The sequence below is a fragment of the Stigmatopora argus genome, chromosome 1 (assembly GCF_051989625.1).
Source record: "Stigmatopora argus isolate UIUO_Sarg chromosome 1, RoL_Sarg_1.0, whole genome shotgun sequence".
Lineage (NCBI taxonomy): Eukaryota > Metazoa > Chordata > Actinopteri > Syngnathiformes > Syngnathidae > Stigmatopora > Stigmatopora argus.
Window position 1 is genome coordinate 22,298,352 of NC_135387.1, and position 12,570 is coordinate 22,310,921.

The 12,570-nt window shown below is 38.5% G+C and overlaps 1 protein-coding gene across 1 annotated transcript; it reads right to left on the reverse strand.

Moving 5' to 3' along the window:
* Window positions 1-1,465: 1,465 nt before the first annotated feature.
* LOC144083383 (galactose-specific lectin nattectin-like) lies at window positions 1,466-5,423 on the reverse strand. Its single transcript, XM_077611193.1, has 7 exons — window positions 5,363-5,423; window positions 5,191-5,247; window positions 5,087-5,117; window positions 4,920-5,005; window positions 4,463-4,597; window positions 1,903-2,014; window positions 1,466-1,758 (listed from the first exon to the last, which is right to left on the reverse strand). Exons 1-7 carry the CDS (start codon window positions 5,420-5,422, stop codon window positions 1,676-1,678), a joined length of 564 nt encoding a protein of 187 aa, XP_077467319.1. The 5' UTR covers window position 5,423; the 3' UTR covers window positions 1,466-1,675.
* Between the last annotated feature and the right edge of the window lie 7,147 nt (window positions 5,424-12,570).

The window sequence follows — 12,570 nt, forward strand, 5'->3', positions numbered from 1 at the left end:
ACTTATAATTAATTATAGAAAATTAACAGCTAAACCTCACAATTTGCTTCCTTGATATTCTGCCTCCCACTTTTGAAAAAAACAACAGCAAAAAACACTTATCAATTGTGTAGCTCGCGGGGTATTTCAAATGACTAATATTAGTGTCCAATCAGGAGAGTTCCTACAGGCGTTGCAAACTGAACGATAAAAAATCTTTTAAAACAAAAAGAAAATTTGAATCTCGCCGCTATGAATGAAATTCCTGAGGAAACCATTAAAAGAGATACTTTGGAGCAAATTCACCATTTTATGATTGAAAGCAAGCCTGGACATCAGCCAAAACCCAGTGCTGAACCTGTATGTATCAAAGTCTTGAATTGTTCCAGACAGAAGAATGACGCATGCAAATGATCAGTACTTGCATAACTGGATCTCAGCGATACAATTGACGCAATTGAGCATAGCATACTACTTTCCTATCTTGCTCAATGACAAGACAAGAAGTTGATATTTTTGGCCCCTTTCCACCAAAGCTGTTCTGGGGCTTTCCCCCCTTATCACTTACCATCGTCTGGGACCCCTTCCAAGAGAACGCGGATGTGGTTGCTAGCCATGTAATCAAGCAAATGGAACTGGGATCCGGAACAAACAAACGTTAACGAGTATCAGAATCTGTTTTTTGATGTTTTTTTTCTTTTCTTCCAAGTCTTTTATCTCTCTAACAACATTGTGTATATGTGCGTATGTAAATGTAACATACCTGTCAACCTCAAAAACCTTACAAACACCGTACGAGTCGTACGGTGTTTGTAAGGTTTTTTGGGGGTTTGTAAGGGGAATCATAATCATTTATAAGGGCAGTTATCGGCAGAGGTTGACAGGTATGATGTAATAGCTGTATGCCTATATAATAATTATTTGTTCATTTTCTGAAATATACTGTAAATTACATTAATTTGCTTTGGTTTTATTATTTTATTATTATGTACAAGCCTTTGTCTTGGGGGCCCGGTGGGGCGAGTGGTTAGCGCGTCGGCATCATGGCTCTGGGCTCCTGGGTTCCATTCCAGGTCGGTCTCTCTGTGTGGAGTTTGCATGTTTTCACCGGGCGGGCCTGTGTGGGTTTCCTCCGGGTACTCCGATTTCCTCCCAGATTCCCAAAAACATGCATGGTAGGCTGATTGGACACTCTAAATTACCCCTAGGTATGGGTATGAGTGTGCATGGTTGTCCTTTGTCTTCTTGTGCCCTGCGATCGGCTGGCCATCGATTCGGGGTGTCCCCCGCCTCTGACCCGCAGACAGCTGGGATTGGCTCCAGCACCCCCTGCGGCCCTAATGAGGATAAGGCGGTTCAGAAAATGAGATGAGAGAAGCACTGTTTTCATCCTTTTTTGACCATTTGTGTAAAACCAAAGGATTTGGATTTGGATTTGGATGGCTCGTGTTGTGCACTTTTGTTACAGTGAATGTACAATTGATGCTGTCATGAGGAATAACGCGTTTAATGTTCAGAAATGATCTGCAATTCATTGCCAGGATACGTATGAAAAACCACAGAAGTAATAGGAACCACCAATAATTTGGCAAAAGTTGTTGTGATTATGGAAAGACATCATGACAGTTGTGAGAATAAGAGGCTCAGAAAATGATTAATGGTCCAGGGTCTGATGGTCTGATGGTCAGATGGCTGATTAGTAACAGCTTTTCTTATCCACAGGTTTCATGCAAACAAAGGGGTTCAAATCTGTGCATGGAACATCGTGCCACATATCGTCTGCAGTGAAACACACACACACACACACACACACACACACACACACACACACACACGATTAAAAAGCATGCCCCAGTAACATATAATTAAATTATATACCAATATGCTGATCTCATTTGGAAAATAAATGGTATTTACACTCACCTCTGTTCTCAATCTCCACACAATCTTCGTCTGAAGCATTACTGTCAGGCTGGCCCGGAGCAAAGCCGCTGAAATTGACAATTTCACCGTCGGTCCAAATGAATTCGCCCTCCTGTAACACAAAGTAACATTATAAATAGTAATTAGGCATAAAAGGCTGTGTTGGCTGTGGGGATTACACGAGAGTAACGGCTGATAAATGCTGAGGGCATTTGAATAATTGGACATCAGTTTCAGTCTTTTGTCTAAATACTTCTACTAGTGACTACTGGTACTGAGGGGAGAAGCCCAAAGTGAAACATTTAATGTGTCATGAATGAACGCTTTTCACCATCAGTCCATAGAAAGTTATTTTCTTGTGAGTCATATTAACATTTAAATAATTAGAAAAGCCCTCAGACTGAACGAGTGGCATGAGAAAATCAGAATTTGATCGTAAAAGAGGGCATTATGCTGTTAGATCACTTTTCCCTTGAAGCCCCTCAACAAATGAGATGCTTCCTTTCTGACTAAAATAGGGAGGTCTATGTTCTGCTCACCATGTCCTGTAGTTTAGCATGTGCCAGGGAGGAATAGAAAGGCAGAAATGTCTGGCCTTTCTTAAGTGAATAGTGTTAACAAATATATTATGCATCGAGACTTGATAATATTTTATTGAAATGTCATGTTGCATGGGCTTTTTAGTGCTTACGTATCTCGAAACATTCATTCATTTTCTGTTCTGCTTATCCTCACAAGGACCTCAGAGTTTCTCCAAACAATGAAATAGATTTTTCAATTAGTAAAGGAAATGGCATTCTTCCTAACACTAAAATGTAAGTGAACTTTACCATTGGCCTCGGTCTATGTGTATGTGCATTTTTTTTCCTGAAGAGACTGTCACGAAAATGTTACATTTATATCATTTACTTTCCATTCCAAGTATCCTCACAAGGGTCGAAGGGGATGCTGGTCCTAACCCAAGGAACCTTGGGCAATAGGCTGGGGCACCCTGAATCGGTTTCCAGACAATTGGATGACACAAAGAAACATTCACGCTCGCACTCATACCAAGGGAAAATTTAGAGCAAGGGTGTCAGACTCGGGTTGGTTCGCAGGTCGCTTTAACGTCAACTTGATTTCACGTGGGCCGGACCATTTTAGATATCATATTTAGATTTTTTTAAATAAATGGATTAAAAGAACTGGATTAAAATCCCTGAATATTCAGTTTTTTATATATCAAAAACAATGTTTATTTTAGCTTTTTAAAAATCTATTTTTAGATTTTACAAAATGATTTTTGAAATAAAAACACAGAAAAATTGATTAAAAAAATTACAATTATTGATTTAAAAGGGGGAAAATCAGGAAATTTAATACACATCTATACTCTTAATTTTAATTTGATCCTAAAACAGGAAGTCGGCACTCATGATTTACTTTCCCGGACCACACAAAATGATGCGGCGGGCCAGATTTGGCCCTTTGGCCGCCACTTTGACACATCTGATTTAGAGTGTCCAACTAGCCTACCGCGCATGTTTTGGGGATGTGGGAGGAAACCAGAGTACCCAGAGTAAACCCACGAAGGTACGGGGAGAACATGCAAACTCCACACAGGAAGCTCGGAACTCACTCCAGATTGAACCCTCGATCTCAGACCTGTGAGATGGACGTGCTAACAATTCCCTACTATGCTGCCTATAAATAATATACTATTGCAAAAAGTAATAGATCAAAATAAAAAATAATAAAAACTAGCATCATTTTGTGTGCAGCCCTTATACTTTAAAAAAATCCCAACCTTTTTATTTCTTTCTTATAATTTTGTAATTTTGCTGACGGTGTGTTAACTGCTCAGCTGTATGTATATTTCTCTTTTTATGTTGCAAATCAATTTCGTTAAAAATAAAAGGTGAGTGCCTACTGTTAACCACTTGAACCCACATTTTTCTTGCCTCATTTCACTTTTATTCTATATAACTTTTTTAATGCCTACTTATTATGTGTGCACGTTATGGTGAAGCATTAAATAGTGGTAGTGGGCATTGTGAATCGTGGCTTGCACGCAGGAAGGTCTGAGCGGGGTAGCCGGACCGACCAAAAGAGAGTTAGAACTAGTTATTATGCAAACTTTTATGCAAACTACTTTTTGCTGCTTTTCTGTCTTAATGATTTGATTTAATGATCCCATATACTTTGCTTTGCTTTGTACTTTGTGCTTTTTGCTTTGTTGTTCTGCGGCCATTGCGACTGTATTGTCTAACTTGTAACTATGTGTACCTATGCCTTTCCTGTATCTGCATTCTCACCCTTCTGCTACTGTGACAATGAAATTTCCACAATACGGGATTAATAAAGTTATCCAATCCAAAACGTGTTGTAGGTGGAGGTGGAGGACATGTTGTTAGGCAAAGGGTCTGCTCCATCTAAGAGCCATAACTGCTATTTTGAGGACCCTCGACTCTACAAGCGCGTCGTTTAAGTCGGTGATGCGATTTAGCCCATTTATTTTCTCCATGACAAAAGCACTTCTGATGAACATAAATAACTCGATTAAGTATCGATCAAGTTTCACCTCAATTGCATCATGGAGTCCAATCCAGGTGTCCACAATTTCGCCTTTGCACTCTCGGATCAACTCAACAATGAGTACATTTTCCTTGGCGCTATTGATGGAGACCAGATTTCCATCAAGAATGTTGCAGATGCTCTGATTGAGTAAAAAAAAAAATCAAATGGATACAAATATACATTGGCAAATGAACTGCATTTGAACATGTGCACTCTGTGCGATAGATAATAAATGTAGTAGACTTAAATAAGCATTTTTACAGAAGAGGATTACAGTCACAATTTTGAAATTAAAGTGGCAATTCTGGAATTAAACAGACAATTCTGAGTTTAAAGTCACAATTTTGACTTCTTTTTCAGAATTTCTACTCAAGTCAGACCACGTTTATTTTTCTTCTTCTTCCATAAATGTAATAGCTGTTAACTTTTTTTTTTTACTACTGTGTGAACGTCTCAAATACCTCAGCATCTGAAAAGGTCCTCTCACCATCTTGAAATATGTAACAGTTCTCGTCCAACTGAGTCCAGCCTTTAGGGCAGTGATTGCCTATAACATAATTGTTGGACATCAGATGATTTTGTAGTAATCTTAAATAAGTGAAGGATTTCATCATAACTACTCACATACCATGTGACTTAGAGTCTTTCCTTAAGGCCACCTAAGAAAAAGAGAACCTAATTAATTGATAGCGCAAAAGATGAATTGATGAATGAAAAGAGATTTGGACTTACTCCTTGGATTTGTGCAGTGAGTCCAAACAGGACGATGAACAGATAAAGAGGAGTCATCTGGGTGACAAGAAAAGATTATTTCAATTATTTTTTCCTTACTGTTCTTTTCTTTTAAGCAGAGTTTACCACTGGCCATATAGCAAAAGCAAAAATAATATTTGCGTTATGTTACCTTTGTAGTCTTAATGCTGAACAGGACAAAAAGCGGATCGTTAGAAGAATGAGGACACATAAACCGCACTAATATAGGCATCATTGTGAGCAATCTTCCACTTATGTAGGCGTGTGCTATTTGTTAGTGCCAGAATGCCTGGTTAAAAGGTTGCGTTAATTGCAGCGTGCAAACCCATCACTAAACAATCTCAAACACTAAAACATGAAAAAAATATGCCATTAACCCAAATGAATAAAATTGTTCCACTAAATGAGAAGGTGTCTGAATGCATACAATAAAAATAGCCCCTATGTTTACATCAAAACATTTCACACATTTTCCATTGCTGAAATATGTGGTAAAGTGAATTGCTGCCCTTTAAAATTCAACCTCATGCGATGCAAAACACTTGCCACTTTTAGCAAAACATGAACATCATGAGCAAACCTTGCGCCATTCATTAAACGAGAGTCAGAATTGAAGACATGATGTGATCTAGCCTATTTATTCAGTTCCAATCGCACAGATAGACAAAGGTTCAAAATGCACATAAAAATTAGGTGGTAAAGTCAGGGGACTGATTTAAAAAAAAAATCTAAAATACTGTTAGAACACACCAGTATATGGGAATGTATTGCATTCAGTTTGAAAAAAATCCCTGACTCTTTTTCTAAATTATTTACTTTGTGGGGTTGTTGTTTTTTATTAATTATTTTTAAAACTCTGTTTTTCTAAATAATTTATTTTCTGGGGTTGTTTTTTTTACTTTGTTTTTTCTGAGTACTAATTTATTTTCAGGGTTATTTTTTTTGAATGCTTATTTTTTTAAATCTCAGTTTTTCTCATTAATCTATTTTGAAGGTTGTTTTTTGAATTTTTTTTCTATTGTCCTGAGCCTGGCCGCCAGTGGAAAAAAATAATTACTACATAGCACTACAAAGAGAATATTAGAATTTTTTTTTTTTTGTTTTAAACAATGGACGACACTGTGCACACCCAGTAACCAGCAAAACAAAGTAACAAGAACATTTAACTGCAGTGCCCTTTTTGTGCCCTCACAAACAATGTTCTGCATCCTCATTCTCCACCCTGTTCCATTCTGTCATTCTCTGTCTCTGCTTTGAATGTTGTCATCAAATACCTCAATGGTTCCAGACGTCAATGGAGAATATTTGGCACCTGTTCTTTTTCCTTTTGTGACATATTTTGTCTTGCATACTTTGACTCTATTAATTTGTTCATTTTCTGTTTTGCTTATCCTCACAAGAGGAGGAAATAAATAGTTTAGCCAACTTTAAGGAGTAGGCATACCACCCTGAATTAGTTGCTAGTTAATCCCAGATCTTGGTTGTGACGGGTGGGTATTTCTTAGTTTGTTGTAGACTTTTTTTGTTTTCAATCAGATCGAAAGTGTTTTAGTGTTTTGCATGACATTTTATTCCATACTTAGACCAGGGGTGTCCAAACTATCCTACAAAGGGCCGCCCTAGGTGCAGGTTTTTTTTCTCCAACTGATCCTGAATGGGTAGTTTAATCCAGTGTTTCCCAACCTTTTTAGAGCTGCGGTACACTTTTTGGATTGAAAAAGTCTCAAGGCACACCACCGGCTGAAAATCTTCAAATTTAAAACTAGATCGCCCATATTAGTAACAATATAAAGTTGTTCTCATCAAAGTTTTATCATCAGGAATCATATAAACCCCAGAAACTATTCTAAAATTTTCCAAAATATTTACACCGACCTAATGTTAGCAAAAGTTTATGTCTACGAACCCTGAACAACTTCCGATTCACGTAATGTAAAAATAAGTAATACAGTGGTACCTCGTCATACGACCGCTCGTCATACAAAATTCTCGTCTTACGGCGGAAATTTCGATCGAATAATTCGCCCCTCATGCGATCAAAATTTCGTGATGCGACCAAGCCAGGTCTTTTTTGCATATCTTTCGTGTATAACAATATCTACGAACACGGAACGATTAATTCAGACGAGTTTCTCCTAAGACTAGGAAACGCACAACGCGCATGCGTGGGCAAAAAGAGGGCTTTCTGGGTAATGAAGTATACTTGTGCACACAACACCCATAGGCAATGGCAACCTTTCTCAGAATAGAACTTCATTACCCACAATCAATAAGTGGGTAAGCTCAACTATTGTATTTCCTGTTATTCTTTATAAGGAAAGAAGCTCCCGCGATCATTCTTTAAAGACTATTTTTCGTTGGCAAGTGGTCGTGCGTTATCCTATTGTGAGGACATTTGTGTGCATCATTTTGGGAATATTTTGAAGGCAATACAACAGCAAACAGTCCATCGATAGCGAACGTGAGGGTGGAGGCGTGGCAAACCGCCAACCCGGAAAACGAAGGTAACAAAAGAATACAACAAAATTAGAATTCAGTTTTGTGTAAAGTCACATTAAACGTATGTTTGAGTGTCTGTATATATTAATCCAAGTTAATTTAAATTTGTTTGTTCCGTTTACGAGTGCGTTGTCGTGGAAAAAAACGAACCCCACCCCCCACGCCCCCAAACGTCTCTGTCTCCCGTCGGCGAAATCTGCCCAATTTTAGTTAGATTAAACACATTTTATTACTATTAAACCACTAGTTATGTGTTACTTTGTTAATAGATGGCGAATTAGAAGAAATAAAACATTTTTTCCAATCCAATATCCTGTTTTTGGTGTTTTTTCAGAGGGCTGGAACGAATTAATTTGTTTTCCATTCATTTCAATGGAAAACGTCCGCTCGAGTTACGAGAATCTCGTCATACGAGCTCAGTTCCGGAACGGATTAAGCTCATATCTCGAGGTACCACTGTATAACGTTTTTAATCTCGAATGACTTTTACTCCCAATATTTCTTAAATCTCCTAATATGGCGTGAAAAGCAACGTTGTGCTCACACAGACTTTACTTCGCCAAAAGTTGATTCCCTTGAAACCAAACAACTTCCGTTTCACGTAACGTAAAAACAAGAAAACAACTTAAATCTCGTAACATTACGACATTTTTTTACTCACAATATTACTTCAATCTCCTAACATTATTTAAAGAGAAATTTTGTGGTTAGACTTAACCTCAACAAAATTTGAAGCCCGTGAAACCACTTCCATTTAACGTTAAATAAAAATAAGCAACAAAATACACTTAAATTTCAACATTTTACGTCCTACTTCAATTTTAATCTCATAGTAGTTCGATTTTAATCTCATAACATGAAGATTTTTCTCTCGGAATATTACAATTTATGAATTCTTGTGAATTCTTACAGCACACCTGACCATCACTCACGCAACTCACTGGTTGGAAAACACTGGTTTAACCAATGAGGTTTCTTATGAAACTTGACAGCGACCTGACAATGAAGATTGTTGAAAATGTATCCTTTTCTTTGGTTGCAATGAAAACCTGTATCCACTGCGGCCATTGAGGACAAAATTGGGTGCCAATGATTTATAGACAGTTTATGTTGAAACTAAAACACCTAAAAAATTCTCCTTGCTTTCATTGTTGTATTTTTTATTTTTTTGTAAGGCGGGTTGAGTGCTTTTATGGTTTCTGACAATTGGAATATTGCTCATTTTTGTATTTATCATTGTGTGAATCTCTGACCTCAGTACAAGTTTTTGTGTTGCGACGTTCATGTGAAAAGCCTGTCTGTGTGTGTGTGTGGGGGGGGGGTTGCAACATAACACGTCACTTTGGAATACATTGTCAGTTCAACTTTGAAGTTAAAAATAAACTAATTGCTGGGTGTGTCCATTAAGTCCCATACACACAATACCTCGCTAATTATCTCAATGAATCCCCAATTTAGTGCTCATCTTTAAGAGGTGGAGTAATTGATTAATTGTCTTTTGCCAAGAAGCATAAATGCGTTGGGTGCGGCAGTCTTTTGTGCGTCAGCATTGTGAGTGAACAAGTTGGCTGGTTGAACGGCATTTTATTGTTTTTTGTACTTTTGTGTATAACTCATATTTGTACATTTTCTACTGCTGCAGTTTGTTTTTAAAGTTGTGTTGACAGGCCATTTTTGCAATTTTCTGAATAATGTGATTTGTTTGATGAAATTGCCTCAACATATTTAATAACACACATGTCCACACACGTGTACTTGCGGGTTCCTCCCGAATCCAAAGAGGAAAATTTAAATGTATAATAATTGAATCGTAATTGTTTGACAGCCTCGCCCAATTTAACATCAACCCATTAATGTTCACTCAAAGAAAAAATAAAAATAAAACAACATGAAAAGTATTTTTCTAATTTGGTGAAGCACAAGTAAGAAAAATAAATGAGAAAATGCGGAGTGCGGATGGTCGTTTGTCTCTCTGTGTGCTATAATTGACTGGCGACCAGTCTAGGGTGTAGTCTGCCTTTCGCCCAAAGTCAGCGCAGTCAGACTCCGGCAACCTCCGCAACCTTTTCGGGGATACGCGGTACGGAAGATGAATAACTATTGGCAAACAAATGATCATTTATTACCTAAAATTATAAAACAATGAACTAGAAATACATGGAAATACCTTTTTTCCCATTTTTGCTTAAAATTAAAATGACAATAAAAGCATTCAATTCAATTAAAATACCAAGACATTTGTATTGTCAAAAACATATGGGGGTCTTTATTTATTTGCCGCTGTGAAATTATTTGCCGCTGTGAAAACAACACAGAAAGACCCATGAGTATATCTAAAGAACCTAACTTCTGTTCTTGCTTTGAACAAATAAAAGAACAAATCATATCTCTCCAACCTTGAAATGCTCAAACAAAATAATGACGCACGGAAACATTTTTTTCCCATTTCTATGAAACATTCATAGATTCATTGAAGATGATGTTTTTGGATGGTTTTACACTACCTCCGAGCTACTCCCAAGACTTTTTAAACAATTGTACAGCAAGCACAGAGTTGGGATACACCAGTGTCGAGTGTCTGTTCACAAAATGCTAAAAATACAGTAATACAGTAATCGCCATTTTGCGGCTTTGCGACTCTTACGGATTCACCACATCGCAGCTGGGTTGGCCAAATATTTATGAAAAGTTTATTGTGTAGGAACTTTTTTTTTCATTCATTTTCTGAACCGCTTTATCCTCATTAGGGACACGGGGGGTGCTGGAGCCTATCCCAGTTGAATCCAGGCCAGAAGCGACAGACACCCTGAATTGGTGGCCAGCCGATCGGAGGGCACAAGGAGACAGACAACCATGCACACAATTTAGAGTTTCCAATCAGCCTACAATGCAGTTTTTTTGGAATGTGGTAGGAAACGGGAAGACCCAGAGAAAACCCACGCAGGCCCGTCCACACAGCTGGACCGACCTGGATTTGAACCCAGGACCCCCACTGTGAGGCCGACGCGCTAACCACTCGCTCCGCCGGGCCACGCTGTTTGAAGTTGTAGTTTTAATTATCTTTTTCAACTTGGGCTCTTTTCTCACTTCCGTGTTGGAATCTTTTTATCATTATTGTTAATCAGTCATCAAGTGTCATAAAACTATTTTTGTCCTCACCCTTCCTGCTAAAATTGGTTTCAACATGATGCGTGTTGCAACATGACGCAGAAAGGCCAAAAGACAGATTTTAATCTTGGGCTCAGATCCCATTAGTGTATTGTTAGGTTTATCATTATTATAAATGTGTATCAATATTATTATATTATATATGTGCTTGCAACGAAGAGTTATTGACATTGCCTCGGTACGGTGCCACTACACAACTTATAGGGTTAAGTTGGTGGCAGAGCATGCTTAACCTGTACTCGGCATATCAGTGCACAATTTGAAAATCCAAAGATTTATAGTGATAATGGCACCCAAATTGTGTTAACAAAATTGTTGGCTGGATGGACAGAAGGTTCCATATCTCCTTATGAAATAAATCACTGCCTACATAACAAGTTCAACAGGACAACAACATAGGGAAATCCTATTTAGTAGACCATACAAATCGCCATTATTCACTGCACGATTGGAACTGGAAAAATCTTTAAGGAAACACATTCAAATTGGGTTAGCAGAAGGAGACTGTGCTTCTCAACAGGAAACGGACTGGACCAACGGTGGTGCTCAACCTGCAGTATAAAGAAGAACCACTAGCACGCCGAGAAGGGGATGTGGAGCCACCTTTTGCATTGTAAGAAGGTACCCTCAGTTGAAACGGTTGAGGAGACGGGTAAGGTAAACTTTCTGACCCAATAAAATGCAAACACTCCAATATTAATTGGAAAGAACTTTGTATATTGGTTTTATTGTCTCCATATGGTTTCAATGGTTCAAACGTTTCAATTGAGACCAAACCTTCTTACAAAGGGTTAAAACAAACGGTCAGACAAGGGAAAATGCGATCGGATATAACATCTCCCTCAATCACCATTCTTTGGGGAAAGTGTTTTTACAAAAGAAAAAGTGTCCTGCTTGTAAAGAAAAGGAAAAATATTGAAACACGTGTCTATCCTGTTACAGAAGCAGTGAATGACAAGTCAATTTTTCCACTGTGCTAACTTTACCTGTTTGAACCTTACAGGGCATGGTCTGAATCTGGGTGCGGTAGATGAGACATGGTGTGGCCATTGTCCAAGACAAACGGTCTCACTGATTCCACGTTTTGGCTTATGGTGGTGAAGTGGGGCAAATAAATTATATAACTCCTGTAAAAAGAAACAGGACTATGTGCTTTGATTTCACTGTTTTACCAGTATCTGTTTTAGAGTGGAGGAGATACAATTGGCGGCTCGGAATTTCGGTGCGGCGACTGGCCTCTCTCGACGACGTTGAGCCTCATCGAGGGATGGCGATCCGACTTATGGGTTGGTTTGCCAAATTGCAGCAGGAGTCTATTTTTCTTTGGGTTACGCCAAATAAAAATATGAATAGGATGAACAACATCCATTACAATGTCCCAAAAAAATAAAAATAAATTGGATTTGCAATGAAGGAACAGCTGGCAGCCACCAGTCCCATGACTTTCCAGGACCGCAAAGCGGTTGATATGCTTCTGACGGTTGATGCGCTCTTGAGGGAGCAGGGGGCGTATGCAATGTTTGAAAATGTTGCGCTCAACAACACCTCCCCCAATGGGTCCCTAACCTGGGCCGTTGAAGGCCTGCAGACCCTGAACCGGAAACGAAGAGGCACTCTGGAGTGGAACGGTCCACCTTCTGGCAGACTGGTGGGATAAGGCCTTCGGCAAATGTAAAAAATTGGCCTTCACCG

Excerpts from the sequence above, each read along its gene's own strand:
- LOC144083383 (XM_077611193.1), bottom strand. The coding sequence starts at position 5,422 with ATGTGTCCTCATTCTTCTAACGATCCGCTTTTTGTCCTGTTCAGCATT. Across the intron at positions 5,248-5,362 it reads TCAGCATTAAGACTACAAAG|ATGACTCCTCTTTATCTGTT; the intron begins GTAACATAACGC and ends CTTGTCACCCAG. Across the intron at positions 5,006-5,086 it reads GAAAGACTCTAAGTCACATG|GCAATCACTGCCCTAAAGGC; the intron begins GTATGTGAGTAG and ends ATTATGTTATAG.